This window comes from Pseudorca crassidens, chromosome 9 (genome assembly GCF_039906515.1).
Source record: "Pseudorca crassidens isolate mPseCra1 chromosome 9, mPseCra1.hap1, whole genome shotgun sequence".
Taxonomy (NCBI): domain Eukaryota; kingdom Metazoa; phylum Chordata; class Mammalia; order Artiodactyla; family Delphinidae; genus Pseudorca; species Pseudorca crassidens.
In genome coordinates, this window is record NC_090304.1 from 72,328,045 (window position 1) to 72,350,999 (window position 22,955).

The 22,955-nt window shown below is 36.0% G+C and overlaps 1 protein-coding gene across 7 annotated transcripts in view; it reads right to left on the reverse strand.

Moving 5' to 3' along the window:
• Positions 1 to 1,126: 1,126 nt before the first annotated feature.
• The window catches only part of MTMR2 (myotubularin related protein 2), a 108,341-nt gene continuing 86,512 nt past the window's right edge, over positions 1,127 to 22,955 (reverse strand). For all 7 annotated transcript variants that reach the window (XM_067750762.1, XM_067750763.1, XM_067750756.1 and 4 more), the window contains 6 exons: positions 17,274 to 17,459; positions 13,929 to 14,135; positions 9,336 to 9,428; positions 5,565 to 5,678; positions 3,258 to 3,434; positions 1,127 to 2,534 (listed from right to left, as the gene is read on the reverse strand). In XM_067750762.1, the coding sequence (XP_067606863.1) occupies positions 2,373 to 2,534; positions 3,258 to 3,434; positions 5,565 to 5,678; positions 9,336 to 9,428; positions 13,929 to 14,135; positions 17,274 to 17,459 (939 nt within the window). In that variant the 3' untranslated portion in view covers positions 1,127 to 2,372. The remainder of the gene's footprint in view (positions 2,535 to 3,257; positions 3,435 to 5,564; positions 5,679 to 9,335; positions 9,429 to 13,928; positions 14,136 to 17,273; positions 17,460 to 22,955) is intronic.

Consider the following 22,955-nt stretch of genomic DNA (forward strand, 5'->3'; position numbering starts at 1 on the left):
TCTTCTTTATATGTTTGGTAGAATTCACCACTGAAGCCATCTGGTACTGTAGGTTTCTGTGTTGGGATTTTTTTGATTACTGTTTCAGTTCCTTTACTCATTACTGGTCTGTCATGGAGATCTCTCCTCAGAAATCTGGGGTGTCGCTGAAAAGCAATGGGACCCTCCAACTGCAGCCCACAAGCTGAGTAGACTTATACTTACCCTTTGCACTTTCCACCTCCTCTGCTGGAGAGGTTGCTGCTGCCGCCACAGCCAGTGTCACCACATCTCCCTTGGCTCCCTAGCCTCCTTTGAGGTTTCATTCACCCAATTTCAGATACAGAGATGAATCTCTCTCAGGTGTCCTGGTATGCTGTGCAGAGGCACTTGTGTCCAGTTATGGATGTCTGATTCGTTAGAAGTCGAAGGGAAAGAAAAGGAAGCACTGGTGCCACCGTGATGCTGATGTCTTCACTAAAGGATCATCTTAAAGGCACTCCACTTTGGAGACTCCTGCAAAAGGTAAAAGGAAACCCCTGGAAAGTTTTAAAAGGAGAAGTGATAGATTTGCACTTAGATTGCTCTGAATGGAATTTAGATTCTGAATGGAATTAGATTGCTTTGAATGGAATTTCAAGTGAATATGAGGGTATTAAGACTAGAAGTTTTAAATTCTTGAACTTCTTCAGTCATCTACATTCTTTTATGTGGCATCAGACCAAGATGATAAAGGCTTAAGGGAGGGAAATGGTACAATGCACAGAGAGAATGGATTTATAAAATATTTGGAATAGAAAATTTAGCTTTAATACTGACAGACTGGTCACTTAAATACTGTTATAAATTTTCTTATAACAAATTTCAATGATAAAATCATTTTGGTACCGATTTTGCTAATACTGGATGTACTAATAACGGAAATTATACTTACTCATTGCAAAACCAAGAGCAGGGCAAAAGGTTCAGACTAGTGAGTTAACAAGTGAAAAAACACTGATTTTGAGTATTTGATTTATCTGATCAAACTGAACATTTCCTTTAGAGCAGCTGCTATGAAACACCCCTTTCCTCAAAAAATTCCAAATAACATTTCTGCAAAAGAAACTTAAGGCAAACAACTTAGAACAAGGACAAAGTTTAAAAGTCAGTTGAATTTTTCTTTTAATTAAAGACCCAAGGGACAAGAAGCTCCTTTGTGTTACAGTACATAACATATGGCTCTTATACAGAGTAAAATAGACACCAGGGAGTCAAGTGTTTATACCAGCGCTGAATTCTTACTGTAGCAGCCAAAAAGTGAAGCAGGATTTCCTTTACTGGCATTGAGACTGTAATACATTTTTACATGCAATAAATTCTTTGGTAGACTTAATCATTCAGTGGAATTATAGAATTTGCAAAGGAAAGTAATAGTCAAATATTTCATGTAAAATTTGAGCACAGTACTTCTCACCATATGCTATTTATACAGACTTCAGAAAAAATGTCAATCCTACTAAACTTTTACATACTGCCTCAAAATTTGCCAGTTAACTTCTCTGTGTTCAAAAAAAAAATGTAACTATAATAAAGTAGGGCAGATAATGAGTTTTTTAAATATGTTTCATGATGTTTCTAGTAATTGTGCAAATGGAAACTAATCTGAAGGATGTGGAATTCTTTGAAATCCTGGATGGCTACCACTTTCTCCTCTCCATCCTCCTCCCAAGCACATCTGTAAGGCATCATTTTGGAACAGCTATCTAATACATCTTAAATTAAGTACATAAATAATGACAGCAATAATTTTCAACTATTACTACACCATAATATCCTCAAGACTTTGCCTTATTATATGAAGAACACGAGTTTTGAATGGTGAAAGTAAATCACTTACTACAAAAAGGAAAAACCCATGATGGGCAAAGGAGCATCAAATGATCTTGACTATGACACTGAAGCCCAGTATGTATAATGCCATGAAATGTCAGTATTGGTTTGGTTTGAAAACTGATGCTCCTCCTTCTGTGCAATGAGTGCTCTTCCATCAAGAAGTATATTTCTGAAGTAGTTTGTGTTTTGATTTTACCACACACCAAAATTTCTGAGACAGCATTTTCCTTTTAAAATCAGAAACTTGTTCCCACTGTGGATCCAGGACTGAAGCATTTTAATATTCTTTGGGTGACTTATAAGATTAGTGTCATAATCATGTACTTACATGTGGGGTTATTTCACTTAAACCACCTGCACTGCTACAGTTCTAAACTCATCCTAGAGAGATTTAAAATAAATAAAGTGACTTAAGTTCTCTCACAGATGGGTTCTATATTCAGAAACTTTCTCCTCATGAAGCTGCCACTGTAATCAGAGTTCATGGCGATGACCGATGGCCCCATCCAGTAGCCCTCTCACACAACAGTCTGTACAGGAGTGACACACTGTGCAGGAGAACCGGCTCTCTCTGAGGATGAGGTTGATCGGTTGGAAATTTCTCTCTGTAGTTCCTCTACTTTCTTCTGAAGCTCTGCTCGTTTAGCAAGAAGTTCTTTATATCTGTTGTGAATGGGCTCCTACAAGAGCAGCACACCCTAAAATTATTTAACTAGGCAATCCTAAACAAACCCAAAGTCAAGTCATTCCAGTATAGAGCTCCTTCCCTCAATGCTGCAATGTGTGTTTTCAGCTATGGGAACCACACCCACCTTTCCAGAACATCAGTGAAAACTAACTTCAGGGACTCCTCTGACACCACTGCTCTTTTCACTGGCTTCCCTAGTGCCCCCCAAGTGTTTCCACAGAATACCCTGAAACTGGTACTTAGCCAAATACAACAAATAATTAAGTAACAATGTAATCTAAAAGCCAATACTCAAAGATTTCCTGTCATTTAGTTGCAGACTTTTTAGTCTTTTAAACAGTTCTAAGCAGTAAATATTCCATAACATTTTTTAAAAATCAACCAGAATTTTGTTAGGCTTTTAACTTTCCTAAAGCTATTTTCTCCAGCCTATTAAAACAAGACCTCTAGTCCAGCGCCCTCATTTTATAGAAGAGGGGAAAAAAGACAAAACATAAGTGACTTGTCCAAGGCCAAACAAGCGAGTCATGATAAGAACCAAGTGTACTGATTATCCCTATGTAGTGCTTTTTCTACTATGCAATTAAAACTGTTAACAGGAAAAAGTGAAAGCTTTAAATATGCACAGATAATTTTTCTAGCTGCTTTAAAGGGGACGAATGTAATTCATACAACTGCATGGATAAAAACTCTCATTGTATATTGCAGGGCATACCTGTGGCTTCATCCGTGGATTCCACCTTACGTAGTATCCCACCCAGAGCTCTAGGTGGCGCATGCTGGCTACTGGATAAAGGACATGATTGGAATAGCTCCCATAGAGAGGATTAGTGAAGTCCTCCAGCTGACTATTTATGTAAGACCACAATGACACAGTCCTTTTGGGAAGATTCTATAAGAAGGAAAAAGATTCTCCATTACATAAGCTAATTATACTTTAGATGGAATTTGTAAAGAGGTATATTGTGTTCATTTAAATTGTTTCAGAGGGGGAGAGAACTCAAGACACTGTGGTGACAGCCCCACTTAGATTAAAATTAGAGGGTATTGGAAAACTGTGCAGTTCTGCAAAAAGTTAAACAGAGTTACCATACCAGCAATTCCACTCTTAGGTATATACCCAAGAGAAGTGAAAACACATGCACACACAACCCAGTACACAAATGTTCAAAGTAGCATCAGTCATAGTAGCCAAAAAGTAGAAACAACCCAAAAGACCATCAACTGATAAATGGATAAAATGCAGTATATCAATACAATGGATGATTCAGTCATAAAAAGGAATGAAGTACTGATACACGCTACAAATTGAACCTTGAAAACATTATGCTAAGTGAAAGAAGCCAAACACAAAGGCCACACCCTGACTGATTTCATTTATATGAAATGTCCAGAAGAGGCAAATTAAGAGACAGATTAGTGTTTGCCAGGGTCTGAGAGGAGAGAAGAATGGGAAGCAACTACTAATAGGTATGGGGTTTCTTTTCAGTGTTCTGAAATTAATGGTGGTGATGCCTATACAACTCTAGAGATGCTAAAACCCACGAAATTATACACTTTAAAAGAGTGTATTTTATGGAATGCAAATTGTAACTCAGTTTTAAAAACATTTCTTTTTTTAAAGATATAGTGAATCCTATCTGAGGCTCTCAAAAAATGAAAGTATCTTTGGAAGTTATCTATTAATTACCTAACATGCAAGAAATTCTTTTTTTGTACCAATAATTGTTTCTTTTATTGCTGAGTAGTACTACATCATATAGAAATACCACAGGTGAAGGGCATTTAGGTTGTTTTCAGTTTTCAGCCACTGTAGGTAAAGCTGGTATGAACATTTGTGGGAAGAAAATCAGAATTTTGTGGGAACAAAAGTTTCTATTTCTCTAGGATAAATACCCAGTAGTGTGATTACCAGGTCATATGGTAAGTAAATGCATAGCTTTATATACAAATGTCAACTGTTTATGAGACATTCAATAAATTCTTGACTGCCTACTATGCACGGAAATATTTACTGCATGCTACATACTGAAGATGTAATGGTGAATTAAAAAATTTAATACCGGTCGTCAAGGAATTTCTAGTCTAGGAAGCACTTACTACATGGCAGTTATTATAGTGTTTTGTATGGCTTATTTTATGTAATCCTCACAACAGTAAGCAGTATTAAGTACTTTAGTAAATAAGTACTATTATCCCTACTTTACAGAAGCCTAAATTAACTTGCCCAACTTCACACAGTAAGTCAAAGATCCAAGATTTGAACCCAGGCAGCCTGGCTCCAGAGCAAGCATTCTTTGCTACTAGGCTTTATAGAAAAACATGAAGAAACTATTTTATAGCCACATTTTTTAGAATGAAAACTGAAGCAGAGGGAGACACTAATCAAGATAATTTAGAATTTCATACATAGGATAGATGTGTTTTGAGGAAGACAACCTGAAATGTAATGCATACAAGGTTTCTTCTAAATAATATCAACCACTTAAAAGTGGTAACTCTGGGCTAGTGGGGTAACAAATTTTAACTTTCTGCTTAATATCTTTTCAGTGTTCGAATGTTTTATGGTATTATTTTACAATTTAAAAAAAACTTTTAAAATGGCTCATACATATGCAGAATATATTTGGGGAAGTGAGCTGTCCATTCATTCAAATACATTTTTTTTTGCTAATTATATTCTTCTGCACCTGTTTTGATGGATTTCCATCCTGCAGGGAGTGACAGGTACATGGGCACTCCTAAGACTACACATACTTCAGTTCTCTTTAGGAGACACTGCTTCCTACCCATAAACTCAACTGACAGCTGGCTAGCATATTCAGCCTTGTGACAGAGGTGCTTTAAAATAGATCAGGTTCAGATGTATGGAAAGAAGCATATTACAGCATATAAAATAAAATATAGCTAAAGGAATCATCCAAAAGAACAACTGTTCAGTTGAAATCCATCAGAGGATGCACTCTAGTAGAGAAAGCACATATTAGGGATACAGGGGGGAGGGTCAGGGCTCATGTTTTACCTCTTTTCCTCTCTGCTGTTCACTGTTACAGAGGAATGTTCCAAACAAACAGCTATATAGGTGGTCCAAAATGGTAATGAGAAAATAGTCATTGAATTCAAATGCTGTAGGAAACTGCAAAATCAAACACCACAAACACACAAAATTATTAAGACATTTTCTCAAGCATATTCATCCCTGTATACTGGCAGATTCTTTGTAATACTTCTTAAAATTAGGCTGAACAATATTCAAGACTATATATTTCTAAGCCATTATGGCATTATCTGCTTGGTCTTCTGTTCAAAATTATTTTCTGAGATAATTTTTCCTAATATCTCCTTTTCTTGTACAGTAAGAGTTTGAATGGTCTGATCTTGATGTTTCTGCATCCGTTTATATCAATTAACCCTCAACTTGAGCCTAATAAATTCTGACTTGTCTTTCTCTGCCAAAAATGACCATAAGCAACATAGTAAGATGTTTCTTTAAATTTTCAACATAGTTTTGTTTCTAGGAATTATACAAAAAAATATCGACGTCTCCAGAAAATGTCAGCAATGCACAAAAATAAATTCCAAGGCAGACATGCAGATCATTTAAAAGCCAACCTACTTATCTTTTCAAGGGACATGCACTCAAACCAGGATATCTTGTAATCCAGTACTCTGGCAGCCTCTTTCTAAAAAAAGAAAATTCACTGTCTCTTTAACCTAGGACAAGTGCTTGACTGGATGTCTTGCTATTACACAAACAACACAATTTTGGGGGAATGTATCAAGGACCAATTACAGATCCCAGGAAGGAGGGTAAGGGATTTAGTATAATCCATCCTATCCATCTAATGTTTCAAGAATTATCTGAAAGCTTCTATGTAGCACTGTACCATTTACAGGACTGTGAAAAGGAATTCCATGAATATTTGGATTGTGGATTTGGGAAATAAATATTGGTGCCAAATTTTTCTTAGAATGATCCCTACCCCATAGTGGAGGAAAACAGTATGAACTGCATGCAAAAGGGACAGGGATGAAAACAACTTTGCCTTGAAGTTTCCTAAATTTATAAGCACGGTAACGTGGCAAATTTATCTTCTCAAACAATTTATCTTCTTGAACAATTCTTGAATAATAATTTTTGTGGCTGTGAAGCAAATGAAGCAGGTAATAAAGCACATGCCAACATAAAGCCAATCAATTGTAAGAAACTTTGTCAAATCTCATTCATTCATTTACAGAACAAATCCCATCTCCTGTACTGTTGTTTTTTTTTTTTAATTTTTTACTTATTTTTGGCTGCATTGGGTCTTCGTTGCTGCGTGTGGGCTTTCTCTAGTTGCAGCGAGCTGGGGCTACTCTTCATTGCAGTGCATGGGCTTCTCATTGCAGTGGCTTCTCTTATCGCGGAGCATGGGCTCTAGGCGCACAGGCTTCAGTAGTGGCACGCGGGCTCAGCAGTTGTAGCTCACAGGCTCAGTAGTTGTGGCACACAGGCTTAGCCCACGGCATGTGGCATCTTCCCGGACCAAGGATTGAACCCGTGTCCCCTGCACTGGCAGGCGGACTCAACCACTGCACCACCAGGGAAGTCGCCCCATCTCCTGTACTGATACACACTCTTAACAGCCTTATTTATTAGTCAACCATGAATGCACCCTGACTCATTACATAGCAAGCCAAAGGAGCTAAGCCTATGATTAGTCTTTCATCTTTGTGGCAAAACTATTATCTCAGTTATGAGAAGATGGCTTAATCAGTGAGCATTTCCTGACAACAAAACTAAAATAGCATTATTTTAGAGCATTATTTAAATAGAGTAGTAACTGCTGCTCTTGTTTTTAAAATTCTGAGCAGAGGAGGAATATTTTGTCTCCTTACATGTTTAAACTCTAAAGGGCCCTTTATCAACTGCTTCCTGATCCCAGGACTGAGAGGATGAGGATGAGGGCAGAAGGAGCTGTAGAATCTGGCTAATTACATTATTGGTCCCATTTTAACAAATTTGCTATTTAAATCTCTGCACATTCAATTAGTCATAAAACTGACGATTGCCAATAAACATTATTACTATCTAACACATTCAATGCTCAGGAAGAAAATATCATACAGAAAAATATAAGCAGACATTTACAATAAAGACTCACAACTATAGTGGTATTTTAAGTTCTATCAACGAAACAAGATTAAACTGGTATTACATTATTTATTAACTTAAGCTCAAAATTAGTTAAATTGCTTTTAGATATACAGCATATAAAAAGTTAACACAACTACTAAGAAAGAAATGCATTTGTCATGTACTCTTCTATGTGAACAATTGGTAAATGGGACTGATTTTGTTTTTCTAACAAATATACCAGAACTAATAGTTCACACACATTGCTCCCTTCAAGGTATGTTCCCCAGAAAGCAGTACACTTAACCATCAATGATGACTTCTGTAGTCCTTTGATATGGCATATTTGATTTTTACCAACACTGTCAAATATTACTTAAAGATTGATAATGGTCAAAAGTAGGTCCTATTGTTTATGGTCAAACACCCCCCCCCAAAAAAAAGGATTGATAAGGATTTGTAATAGCTAATATATCAAAAACTATCTCAAAGGCAGTTCCAAAGGAAAAATTCAAACCTACTCCAAGAAGCAGTAAACATTATTAAACTAATAAGCATGTTGTGTCTCCCTTCCCCCTAGTATGCCAAGGGCCTAATTTGTAGAACAAAACTGAATTGTATACACATTTGCATCACGTGTTAAAATACCAGCCTTAACAAACGGTAGTCATATCTATTACGACACTTCATTTAAGCCAGCAGGTTTCAAAACAATCCACCCAAACTGAAATGCTTATGGGAGAAAAATAAACTATTCGATATGTAATTAATGTATTTCACTTGAGGATCACCATTTTTCTCTTAATGAAATAAAGAGTATTTTATTGAAACCAGAACACAATCCTAAAGCCAAGCAGAGCCAGCCAACTGCTTTATGTTCCTGTGGCAGTCTAATGAAAAACTAACCAGGCTCCCAGTTGTTTGAGGTCTAATAAAACTCTTGGATAAATAATTAACTGAAAAAAAATAATTAACTGATACACCAATGAACTGTATCTAACTTTTGGGTTCTGAGATTATTTTTCCTGAGTTAAACATTTTTAAGACACCAATTCCTTGCCTCATTAGTGAAGTGATCCCATAATAAATCAGGTGTTTTTCAATCTCCTCTGGTATCTTTCCAAAAGACTAAATCTATTTACAGTAATATTTCAAATCATTTGCTAGAATGTTGATTAAGTCTAAAAGAACATAATCTCTCTTTCCATACCTAAAAACAAAAAGAACTGAATCTATTACATACATACCTTGCCATAATTCCCATCTAAATACATTTTTCCATCGAAAGTGCTTAAAACATGATTTCATTTCGCTTGAGTTACCTAGCCTATTTCATTTCTTTACCTCCTTTAGCAATGTACAGATGAGTTTCTGGGTGAATATAAAGCCATTATTTAACACTAATTGTCCAAAACAAAAGAGGAAACCTCTCAGGGGTTATTATCAATGCCACGCATTGAAATGCTAATGGAATCAAATTGTCAAGTGTTTAATACTACCTCCAAATAATATCGTTTAACTTAATTCATAATGTAATAATAGGTAATAGTTCTAGTACCTAGAAAACTTACAAGAATTTCCATTTTACATGAAATGTAAGATAATCAGTGATCAAATCCAACCCTGACTGGACAGCTTAAAAGAGAGATGTAAGAATGGATATCCCAGATAAATTACCTGTCTTGTCATTTGCCAGACACAGTCAATAAACTGAAGAAAAACAGGTGATCTGTCTGCATCTGCATGGTTCTTATCTCCATGGCCAAGTCTCTGAAGCAAAGAATGAAATATTATATAAGCTTTGTGGGATTTTTCAGCTTTTACTGAAAGTAATTTTATTTTCCAAGAAAAGTAATATTTGCTCAATATTTTTAAAAATTCATAATATCTTTTTAAAAGAGCACTGCAAGGAAAACAGAAATTACCATAATCCCACCAAGCAGAAATCTCTATTAACATTTCAATGTGCAAACTGCCAGGTTATTTCCTAACATGAGACACTTGTAACAGGAATTACAACTCAGTTTAATAAACAAAACTCAGATCCTAAAAGGCTGATAATGGGACACAGGAGCAGCCAGACCTCAGAGCCCAGATTTTTCTTCTGTAGATTTTGCCCTGAATATTAACAGTTCCTTGTACACTAGCTTCAGGAAGCACCCTTCTCCTTTAACACCTTGGCCAGTGCATGAAGGGGACCTGTTGCATCTGAGCTCCAGACTGTCTTTCAAAAAGAATCACATTAGCACAAATCTTTGAAAACTTTTAAAAAATGCTTGACATCTCCCCTCAAGCATGCACTCACCTACTTTCTCAATTTTTTTTTCTCCTCTGAAGACTTCTGCCCCCAGTGACTGAGATAAACCTCTACTCTGTACCCAAAAACAGTGATTCTAAAAGTATGGTCCACAGACTTCCGGCAGCAGGGCAGGTCTGTGAGTTCAAAACTATTTTTATAATATTACTAAGACACTTTTTGCCTTTTTCAATGTGTTGACATTTGCACTAATGGTGTTAAAGTGATGAAGAATAAAAACTTTTGGTACCTTAGTAGGAATCAAGAAGCAAGGCACTGAAATCAATCTATACTAGCAGTTATTATATTCTTCCTTGCCAAACACGTGCAGTAAAAGAAGGAAAAAAAAAAAAGCCAATCTCTCTTAAGCCAGTTTCCTTGATGAAGCAGTAAAAGTTATTAACTTTATTAAATCTCCCCATCTGAGTACAAAATTTTTAAGTATCCTATTAACAAAATGGGAAATACACATAATATGCTTCTGCTGCAGACTTAAGTAGGATGGTAGGAAACACGGCTTTTTCATGGAACATCATTTTGACTTGAAAGAACAATATATGAACTATGATTATTAAGACCTGAATATCTTGCAGACATTTTTTTGAAAATGTACAAAAGTGAATGCGTCACTTCAAGGAAAACAATGGACAGTATTTGTTACCAATGATACAATTCAAGTTTCTGAGTAGTGAAAATTAGACTTGGGGGAAATTTTTATCTGCTACAATGAGTTTGATAATACTTTTCTGATAAAATCAGTAGCGGTATTAACAAATGTGACTATATTATATAATGAAATGCATTAATATTGGAAGGGCTGTGTAAATCAGTAAGCCAGTATTTTCCAAATTACCAACACTTGATGTTACAAAGTCATGCATGGGTAAGAGATCTATTTATTCAAAGTGCAAGACAGACCAAAGGAATTTAATAGAACAAACAACGAAAAATTCATTGAGTTAGTTTTGGATTCCACATTACAATTAACTGCTAAGAAACGACCATTTGTCGAGTTTTGGCACAGTATCAAAGAAAAATATCCACAATTCCCTGAAAAAAATTAAAATATTCTCTATTTTTCAACCTACATATCTGTGTGTGGTCAGATTTTCCTCATTTCTTCAACCAACAGAACATATTGCAACAGACTGAATGCAGAAGGAGACATGAAATTTAGCTATCTTCTATTAAGCCAGACATTAAAGAAATTTGCAAAAGATGTAGAATAATGCCACTCTTCTCATTAAACTTCTTTATTTGTTTTGGAAAATATAGTTATTTTTCTTTAAAATGTTATTTATGTTAATATATAATAGTACTATGGTTTGAATGTTTGTGTTCCCCCAAAATTCACATGTTGAAATCCTAATGCCCAGTGTGATGGTATTAGGAGCTAACTAGGTCATGAGGGTGGAATCCTCATGAATGGGATTAATGCTCTTATCAAAAGAGACCCCACAAAAAAAAAAAAAGAGACCCCACAGAGGCCCCAGCCCTCTTCCACCATTCAAGAACACAGCGAAATGTTGGCAGTCTGCACCCCGGAAAAAGGCCTTCACCAGAAGGCCATGCTGGCACTCTGAACTTGGACTTCCAGCCATCAAAACTGTGAGAAATATAGCTGCCCAAATGGACTAAGAAAACAGATTTATTTCTTTAAATAATATTTAAATTTTTAAAATTTAATTTCTAATATGGTAAATACTGATAGATATAAACAAAGTTCTTTCGGGTCATCAATAATTGTTAAAAAAGGAAAAAGGTCCAGAAATCAAAAAGTTTGAGAATCATTACCCTGTATTAACCATGTGAGCATACCCTCTTGATCAGATGTCCTTTAACTGTCAAATTCTGCTTTCAGATAACAACTAAGGGGGAAAAAATGGAGTAGGTAACCAGATTCAATAATTTAGGAATCCACTGCAACTTCAAACAGTCTGAAATATTTATGATTTTGGTTATATTTATATGAACATGTACGGCTTTGGCTGACTAAAACTTCATTCTTCTTCATTTCTTTTTTTTTTTTTTTTTGCGGTACGCGGGCCTCCCACCGCTGTGGCCTCTCCCGTTGCGGTGCACAGGCTCCGGACGCGCAGGCTCAGCGGCCATGGCTCACGGGCCCAGCCGCTCTGCGGCACGTGGGATCCTCCCGGACCGGGGCACGAACCCATGTCCCCTGCATCGGCAGGCGGACTCTCAACCACTGCGCCACCAGGGAAGCCCCATTTTTTTTTTTTTTAATGGTCTTTTCATGGTAAGTACGTTTTATAGAGAATTGAAAAACATGAGCTATTTGAATAGATACTCCAGATGACCAATTTTATTTAACAGTTCAAGTTCAAAAGAGCAGACTACCTTTAAATGTCCATTTCTTGCAAGTTTTTTCATAAACACTGCTGGTAGCTACTGGATACTAACGGTTAACATTAGAGACAGCATCTGAGCAAACATATTTCAGAAAGTCTTTCAGCTAATCTAGGAAAATGCTGCCAAAAATCACACTCTCAGGGGCTTCAAGGCCTCTGAACAATATTAACTCTCACCTCCAGATTTTCTAAACCTGCCCCTCCCTCGACTCTACTCCAGCCACTCAGTCCCACCCAGTGTGAGACACTCACACTCACCATTTGCTCACACTGCTCCTCTTTCCTGGGAAAATATTCCTGCTCCGCACTCTCTAAATTCTATGATTACGACTAACACATACCACGGATGGGCATACATGAGAACCAAGGCCTACAAGGTAACTGTTCCCAAGTTTGCTGATTCCAAATTTAGAGTTTAGCAGAAACACAGCTAAAAACCACTTGAATGTTTATTTAATTAAAAGCTACATGAATCTAAAGTATGTTGTAACAAAAAGCAAATACAAAAGCACAGTATCCTTTAAAAGGGACATAATAACCCCATTCCTCTATTTTAGGAACTACTACAGTTTTGGGTACCACACTTGTAGAAAGCCATGAGCAAAGTCCAGAGGACAAAGGGGAGGGTGAGGGGATCAGGATGAGAAAAGACTGAAGAAAACGGACATTTTGCCAGAACTGAAGGTTATGACTGACACAGGAAGACAGCTACTTTCAAATATTTGCAGGGCTATCTTATTTGGATTAGTAGTCATATTTGTTCTTCTTATCTCCAAAGGGGAATGTAAGAAAATGAGAAGTAAATTTTAATTCATATGAAGGAAAAGTTTGTAGTAGGTAGACTTTCTTCAGTGAGACTGGACAGCCTCAGGAAGGGACTTGCTGCTTATTTCTGGAGGTGTTAATGAAGAAACCAAACAACCATTTCACGGGGACACCAGAGAAGACATTCCCTGGACTCTGAGGCCCTTCCAACTTTTAGACTTGATACGAATGATAACAACAAAATAAATTTTAAGTCATATAGAGGGCACAAAAATTTGTCATTTCCATAAAACTAACTGCAACACTTTCCATACATATGGTCATTAAGGGTAACAGAAAAGCTATTTTATTCCCAACTCTAAATTAAATTATTTTTTCTCTGGTATTTCTTTTAGTCCCAGTCTAAATTGTTTTAGACCCTGATCCTGTGTGAGTAGTGTTACTTTGTAGGGCTACTTTAAATTAAGAATAATAGGCCAGTCTCACGTTTTTTTAAGTCTACAGGAAAAGCTAGAAGCGCCCTGTAGCTCCGTAACAGTCCATGCTGCTCTGAACTATCATTTGAAGGTGGAAGTCACAGAAGGGTATCTCCTATTCCCGATAGAGAGTATGGAAGAGACTGGGTCAGGAGCATGACAAACAGCTAACCCTGGCTCCAGACTGCAGAGCCACATCAGGATAACCCAGTGCTTCCAAAACAAGCTCAAAGTTCTCTTGGGAAGTTTACCCATTAGAACAAAGGATCAGATTTAGATGAATATCTAGTGAGTAAAGGCATGATTTTCACACGCCTTACATGACATGCATATGTGATACAATGAGTCACGGTTCTTTACTCACAAGCTGAAATCGATGTCCAAAGCTTAGCCACTCTTTTTCTACAAGGACTTCAAATCCTCGGATGCTTCGGTAGTATCCATCCAACATGAGCATGGCCAGGGAGGTCAGCTGAGCTGTGCGATCCCAGCCATCACTGCAGTGGACTACCACAGACGTCTTTCCTGACTCTACTTTGTCAGCAATCCTAAGAGCCCCTGCGAGAATAAGCTGCAAACAGATTTTTTAAATTAATTTTTTAAAAAATTAAATGCTTCCTTCTTCATAATTTACTAATAGAATTTTGTTTAGAGATGACTGTCTCAATACCATGTGGAGAAAAAAACATCAGTCCCTTCCCAAAAAGAATTTTTGTGAATGGTAGAAGATACACAAATTTTGCTTTTAAAACTAAAAAAAATCTCATAAATGCAGACTCCTATTAATCTGCACAATGAAATATCCAAACAAAAGTTGCCTTTGAGTTCTAAACAAATCAAAAATATGAGTAAGAGGAAAGAAGGATTAAGTTCTAAAGAGATCTATTTCTGAGAATCTTCAAATATTCCAACATCATCCATTTAAATAAAAATAATACACCAACTTTAGTCTTACCTGTTGATACTTAACCAAATTAGAATATGAAAGCCATAAAGTTGGATATTTTAAAATATTCTACAGCTTCTATAACACTTATTCTACTGTTTTTATATACATCATATAGCATACAGCAAGCACAGTATAAAACTTCAGAGTAAGCTGCTTTTTTTTCTATCAGTATGAATGGAAAATTCTGATCAGACCAATATATTACCATGTCAATTTAACTGGTATCTAAAATAATTTCAGGTTTTTTTTTTAAATATGCAGAGACTCTGCAAAATAATTTACCTTTCCTGAAGCTGATCTTGAGTTAAAACTAGACAGAATTAGATGTAACCAAAAAAGAAACACAAAGTATGGTATCCTTTAAAATGAACAATATAGCCACATTTTTCTCTGCAATGGCCAAATCATACTTAAAGAACAGCATAATTACACAAACATAGATAAGAATGAAAGAAAAGATATACTAGGCTTAGAGAATCTCATGATGACCTCCTTTTGATTATAACTGTAGGCATATTCTGGAAGTGGGGTACTCTGAAGCAATCTCAATCTTAACTATGCATCAGAGTCATTTGTGAGCATTAAAAAAAACAAAAACAAACACCTGGTCCCCATTCTCCACTAATCCTAACTTACTATTTTAAATAACTTCTACCTAAAATTCAAATGTATATCCAAACTTACACATCACTGACCCAAAGGATTAAAACAGCTGGAGAGTTAAGACTGACAAGAAAGAGTTATCCAAAGTGGTCATCTTCATTGATTCATTGATTCATTCATTCATTCAAAAGATAAACATTTACGGAGTCCCCTACCATGTGGCAGGCACAGCTCCAGGTGTTGGAAATAGAGCAGCAAACAGAAAAAAGTGCTGGCTTAACAAAGTTTACATTCTACTTAGGTGAGGCCAGCCAGGTGCAAATAAGGAAAGAAATACACAGTGTGTCAGAGGGCAGTAAGTGAAAAAGAACCATCTAGGTCTAGGGAGTGCTGGCAGAACTGCTATTTTATATGAAGTGGTTGGGAAAGGCATCTTTGAGAAAGTGATATTTGAGCAGAGATTTAAAGAAAGTAAGTGGGTAAGCCTTGCAGATGTGAGGACTGGGGGAGGAGAAAGTGGTCCAGACACAACTGTACCTCTTAAACTTCTAAGGAAACTTATTTCGGTTATAGCCAGATTTTTTTTTTTTTTTTTTGGTATGCGGGACTCTCACTGTGGTGGCCTCTCCCGTTGCAGAGCACAGGCTCCAGACGCGCAGGCTCAGCGGCCATGGCTCATGGGCCTAGCCACTCCGTGGCATGTGCGATCTTCCCGGACCAGGGCACGAACCCGTGTCCCCTGCATCGGCAGGCGGACTCCCAACCACTGCGCCACCAGGGAAGCCCTATAGCCAGATTTTTGGAGAGAATGTTGTACCTGCTAAAAATTGACCTGGAACTTACAGAATGCTGCAATTTACGTTAGTTCTGAATCAAGTCTTATGGTTTTCTACTTATACATCATACAATGTAATAGATGGTCCTGTGACCATTCTCTTTAACAAAAGAGTGTGTATACACTTTGCTACATTCAAGCTTGTATGTTTCTAGAAGAGAAACAGTAATCAAAATAGTCTATAATTGTCATTAGGTCAATTTAGCTTTCAATTCTGTCTTAGTTTTAGAGGTTTTAATGTGAGTACAATCTGCTCCTTCTTAACATGAAAAATCTCATTTCCATTTATTTCATAATATGAATATATGTGGTCATATATATTATAGAAACCTATATTTTGGTAAGGTATCTTACTGAAATTCAGACACTATCTGAAAATATTTGTAACTATATTAACTGAAATAACATTTGGTGCTTCAAACATTATATATATTGGGCTTCCCTGGTGGCGCAGTGGTTGAGAGTCTGCCTGCCAATGCAGGGGACACGGGTTCATGCCCTGGTCCGGGAGGATCCCACATGCTGTGGAGTGGCTAGGCCCGTGAGCCATGGCCACTGAGCCTGTGCGTCCGGAGCCTGTGCTCCGCAACGGGAGAGGCCACAACAGTGAGAGGCCCACGTACCGCAAAAAAAAAAAAAAAAAAAAAAAAAACAACATTATATATATTAACATATTAGGCAAGCTAGGGTTCACACGGCAGTCTCCAAATCATTTAGCATTCAAATGGTATCCTTCATTTAACTATTTCACCTCATGTGCCTGACCAGAATGGTTTTCACAAGCCATGCAACAATTATTTATTGAGTGCTTTATTCATATCATATAGTGCTGCCCTGGCTCCTGAGGAGACAAAGACGAAATATGATTTAGCCTGTCCTACTCTCCATGAATTAGCAATATAAGTTGGGTGACACATAAAAGTAATTAAATCAAGTGCATGGTAACACCTGATTAGCTGGAAAGCAAAAGTAAAGTGAAAAGTTCAGAGAAAATGAAAACGAATGCAATCTGGGAAGACTTCATGGAAGAAATGAAATATTAGCTGGGATCTGAAGGATGGGCGGAATTCAGATAGGATGGGAAAGAGAGGGAACAAAAGAAGTACAACTGAACCAAATGCATAATACAGAAAATTAATTCATTCAGGCACCAAAACTTAAAAGTAGTTCTAATTATCAAAGCAGTTATCAATTTTTCGCTGTTTAAAAAGATACTTTCATCTTGATTTCAATGGTAAGAAAAGAGCCGATATAGACAAAAGGGCAGAGAAAGTCCTTGTTTGATATCCTATGATAGTTTAAAGAAATAATAACATACCCACCTTAATATGCTCTAGCCAGTGAGTAGATTCCAAGTTAGACAACCAGTGGGTCTCCTCAATGTTGGGGTACACAATCTCCTTAAGTTTTCGTAAAGATTCTCTCATAACATGGATATTGTGGATATCTAGAAAAACTAGTTCTGCATTTTGATAGGCATCTTCACTTTCATAACCTCCACCTTTTGCCTGGGGAAAAAAAAGCAAACATCACAGGAAATCATAAATGAATGAACATCCATTGTATGTTGACATCCCCAAGAATGCCACAAAATATCCAATAGAATCAAAGATGATACACATTACTGATGGTAGGAAAACTCCACAGGAAAATGTGGCTGGCTCAAGGCAACTTAACACAACCACGCTCTATCACATGTTCTTCATAAAACAAGAATATACTCTCACCCTGACTTCCTTTTGTTAAAATTATATGTGATAACATAAATGAAGGTAAAATTTCCCTATCCATATTTCAAGTCCTACTCAAACATAATTTCATAAAGAAGACTGAAGTCACCAGACCAGCAAGCTCCATGTGCAGGGACTACTTTACCCCTGGCCCATGCTTCTTCACCTCCCTTCCTCTTCACCTTTTAATCTTAATATTTGCAAAGTGCTTTGCAATCATAATGACTGGCTTCTATTATAACCACACAACTACTATTAAACAAAAAGACTGAACAAGTATAAAAGCACAGAGTATTATAGTATAATACTATCACTATTTTCAAAGATGTAAATCTACAAGTACAGAACAAAATGAGAAATATTTGGTGTTCACAATAAGCTATGGCTGAAGAACTAAATTTTTCTGGATTGAATCTTTCTCTATTTTAAGAAAAAAATATTCTCCTACTTTATGTATAAAATATGCATCCTGTCTTATGGATAAAATCATGCTTCTTAGAGCACTAATGGAAAAAAAATTAGGAAGATACAGGAACAGCCACTGTAGTTATACAAAATTAAGAGATTACACCTTTGAAAACAACAAAACTCACCTCTTAACCAACAACAAATTACCAAAGGAAGTTCAAGTTTCCTTTCTGACACTGATAGTCTGGGAAATAGTTCGGAGTTAAGAATGGTACAGGTACAAAATTAACAGTGTTTCATTAGGTACCTGTTAACATGGATTACTTCTGGAAAGTGGGATAGGACAGGCAAGGGGTAAAGGGACGTTCAAATTTGTTGCAACAAATCCTAGAAACATGGCAGTAGTAGCAACTACACAGAACCTGTCACAAAAACACACAGAATGAAAATGCTCTGGAATCAGATAGTTATACAACTTTATGAATATAATAAAAACACTGAAATACATACTTTACAAGAGTGCATTTTATGGCATGTGAATTATATTTCAATATAACTGATATTTTAAAAAATAGAGCAACTAGATAGTAAAATCAAAAACACACAAAAATCATTCAAGACAGAACTGGAGGACAAAGCATTCCATCAAACCCCAAAACCAGCAACAGTCACAAGATCTAGATGCTGTCGGCAAATGTGTGAAGGAACAAATGGATATAAGATGGAGTGGAGAACAAGAGACTCACAAGAGAGTCTTATAATTTGTAGTGTTTGTTCTGCTTCCTTGTTTTAGCTTTCTTCCTCCAGAACTACAGGGAAGAACAACAGATCAATCTAAGAAGTACCACTGAAACCAGGAAGGGTTCTGCCCAGTCTAACAGCTGAGTTATTAGAGAAACTCAGAAATGAAATGAGACTTGGGAACAAATTAGAAATAAAAGAAAAAAAAATCAGAAATAAAGACTAAATTAGAAGAAACTCAAGAGCAAATAAACACAATGGATATTAAATTAAAAGAAACAGACAGTGAAAAGCAAAATATAAAACCAAAACAGGAATAGAAAGCATAAAAAGGATTCAAGAGAAAGTGGCAAATGATGAAGATAGGCAAAGAAGAGCCAGCACAGGAATAACAGGAGTCCAGAAGAAGCAAGCCATACATGGAAATGAAACAAATACTAAGAACTATGATTAAAGAAAAAATTCATGAAATTTTTTAATTGGAAATTACCAATTAAAATAGCATACACGTATACTTGATAATATAGACCCAGAACACAAAACATGAAGACATATTCTGGCAAAATAACTGGACTTCAAAGAAAAAGAAAAAACAAAATCTTTCACAAATCCAAGTAAAAAAAGTGACTTAGAAGGAAAGGAAATTTAGTTTATCATCAGACTTTGAAACTTTATGCCAAAAAAAACGCAACATATTTAAGACATTCAATAAAATCAAATGTAAGCCAAGAATTTTATGCCCAACAAAACTAACTCGAATATAAAGGACATAAAGCTGCTATCAGCATACAAATACTCAGAATATAGTTCTTATGAGCCTTGCTGAAACATTTACAAGAGAACAACTCCAGACAAAAGAAAAAGACCAGAAAGACATCCATATAAGAATTGGTTATTGGCACAAAATATTTAGCTACTTGTAGAAGTCAGGGGTAAAAGGCAAAAAGTATGTGTACAAAAGGGAGACTATGTAAAGTCTACACATGCTCTGATGACATAAATATAATACAATTCATTTTAAAATGGGAGCAAATGGAAAAAAATTTAACTTTTCAGTAAATGTACTGGTGATGATACTATTAATACTGTTATTCTAAGACCATGGTGGAATAAAGCAAATGAGTAATTATGTAGCATACTAATGTTATTATCCCCTCTGTCTTTGAGAATCGGGATTTCTGGTGTGGAAGGAAGAAGATACACATGTAACTTAGAAGAAGTTATGTAAAAACTCTAGTACTGAATTTAAATTGAAAGCACCAGTATGAACTCATGAGGTATAATACTTTATCTTTAAAAACATATGTCTCCTAGCTCTATCCACTGAAAAGACTTAGAAATTAGACCAACCCAGCAAATAATTATCCTTAGCACCCAGATTATGGTTTGAAATACCACTTCCTACTAACAGAAACCAGAACTTCTTAGAGAAATGATTATTCTAAGCCTGTGGCAGGAAACATACAAGATTTCCTGATGAGTCTGGTATACCTTGTCATACCAGATAGCAAAGATTACTATGGTTATGTCAAAAGAACTCAGGAGGTAACTTGAAAAGTGCCCCTCAGACCAAAGGTGGGAATTTTTTTTTTCAAAAATACCATCTGCAATGAATTAGAAATTGTTGACTACATATAAATACATGCATTCATAATGAAACTTAAAAAAATTAGTCACCCTCGTGTGATGGTAGGGAGTAAATTCATTTTTGGGAAAACTGATAAATAAGGAAAAAGAATCAAGCATTTATCCTGGCTTTCTTATATGAACTGAACTGCTGGTTAACCAAAATTTAGATAAGAGAAAGTGTTTCTTTACAGAAAGAGTTCAACTAAGCTGAAAAGGAAATCATGAAATCAGAATATCACCATTTGGCAACCCCAGTGAATTAACACATCTCGGTACAGAGCATGAACAGCTGCTGATATCCCAAAAAGAAGAATCAGCCACAAATTATGTGCCTCCTGATATATCCCCTATAGCCTTGCCAAAGGAGTTGAACCTGAATCTGAATAAACCTCTGAATTCATGTGAAGGAAATTCAGAGAACAGAAGAAAGTTGAACCATACCATAATACAATCGGCAAAACCTGGACTGTGGAAAACTCTACAATAAAATATATTGGAGTGAAGGAGGGAGGGAAGGAGAAAGGAAGGGCAAGGGGAAGACTATAGATGAAGAGAGACTTAAAAGACATATCAAATACAATACTTGAAAAGGCAAGGCTAAGAGTCTAGAGATGTATACACTTCAGTAATAAAAGTATAAAGTAATGTAAGAAGACTACTATAAAAGTTAGGATAGTGGTTACTTTTAGCAGGGGTAGAAGGTAAATTTAATTGCTGTAGGGCACACATGGAAGACTTAGTGGCTAGTACAGTTTTAATTCTTGATACGGCTCATGGTGCAAAAGCAGTTGTCATATTCACACTGACAAAGCTATAAAAAATGTTCTTACTACAAAGGTAAAAAAATACTTGTTGCAATAAGGATATATACTTTTGCAAATTTTAAAAGGGAGATGGTGGGGATATTGGGTGAAGGCAGTAAAAAAGGGCAAACTTCCAGTTAAAAGATAAGTAAGTAGTGGTGATGTAATGCACAACATGATGACTATAGTCAACGATACTATATTGTATATTTGAAAGTTGCTAAGAGAGTAGACTTTGAAAATTCACAAGGAAAAAAAAATGTAACTGCGTGAGGTGATGGATGTTAACTAAACTTAGGGGGGGTGATCATTTCACAATATATGCATATATCAAATCATTATGTTGTACACCTTAAACATACACACTTTTCTATGTCAATTATATCTCAATAAAATGGCAGGAAAAAAATATATCAAACTGGTAAACTAACCTTCCCGAAGAATGCTGGCAATATGTAACAAAACTTTTAAAAATATGCATACTTTAAACTATGATATAGTAATGGTATATCTACAAAACTATTTTATGGAAATAAAGATGCCAACGAAAGATACTTATTTTAGCTATATTTAAAATACTAAATACTTAAAGACCTAATATTAGAAGAATGATTAACTGCACAATGATATAGCTGTATGATGAGTACTATTGAAGTTATTTCAGGGATATTTCATGAAAAGAAATAATTCATATAGAGAGGAAAAACAATGAAATATAACAATACATAAATGCACAGAACAGTGGCAGAAAATATATCAAAGATTAGTGATTATAAGTGATTTTTATTTCTTTGCTTTGTCTATGCCTTCCTAGATTTTTGTTGTCTATCACATATCAGAAGACTGTCCCAATAGATAAAATATATCAGAGTCTTTTAAAAAAAGAGATTTCTGTAGTGAAATATGCATGGGAATGACTTAAAAAATAAGATGACACCAAGACAAATATTAATCAAACTATCAAAAACTAAATACAAGAAAAAATATTAAAAGCAGCAAGGGAAAAACAACAAATAACATACAAGGGAATCCCCATAAGGTTAACGGCTGATCCTCTGCAGAAACTTTGCAAGCCAAAAGGGAGTGGCAGGACATATTTAAAGTGATGAAAGGGAAAAACCTACAACTAAGATTCTCTACCCAGCAAGGATCTCATTCAGATTCGATGGAGAAATTAAAACTTTTCCAGACAAGCAAAAGCTAAAAGAACTGAGCACCACCAAACCAGCTTTACAACAAATGCTAAAGGAACTTCTCTACACAGGAAACACAAGAGAAGGAAAAGACCTACAATAACAAACCCAAAACAATTAAGAAAATGGTAATAGGAACATACATATCGATAATTACCTTAAAAGTAAATGGATTAAATACAGACTGAAAGTGAGGGGATGGAAAAAGATATTCCATGCAAATGGAAATCAAAAGAAAGCTGGAGTAGCAATTCTCATACTGGACAAAATAGACTTGAAAATAAAGACTATTACAAGAGACGAAGAAGGACACTACATAATGATCAAGGGATCAGTCCAAGAAGAAGATATAACATTTGTAAATATTTATGCATCCAACACAGGAGCACCTCAATATGTAAGGCAAATGCTAACAGCCATAAAAGGGGAAATCGACAGTAACACAATCATAGTAGGGGACTTTAACACCCCACTTTCACCAGTGGACATATCATCCAAAA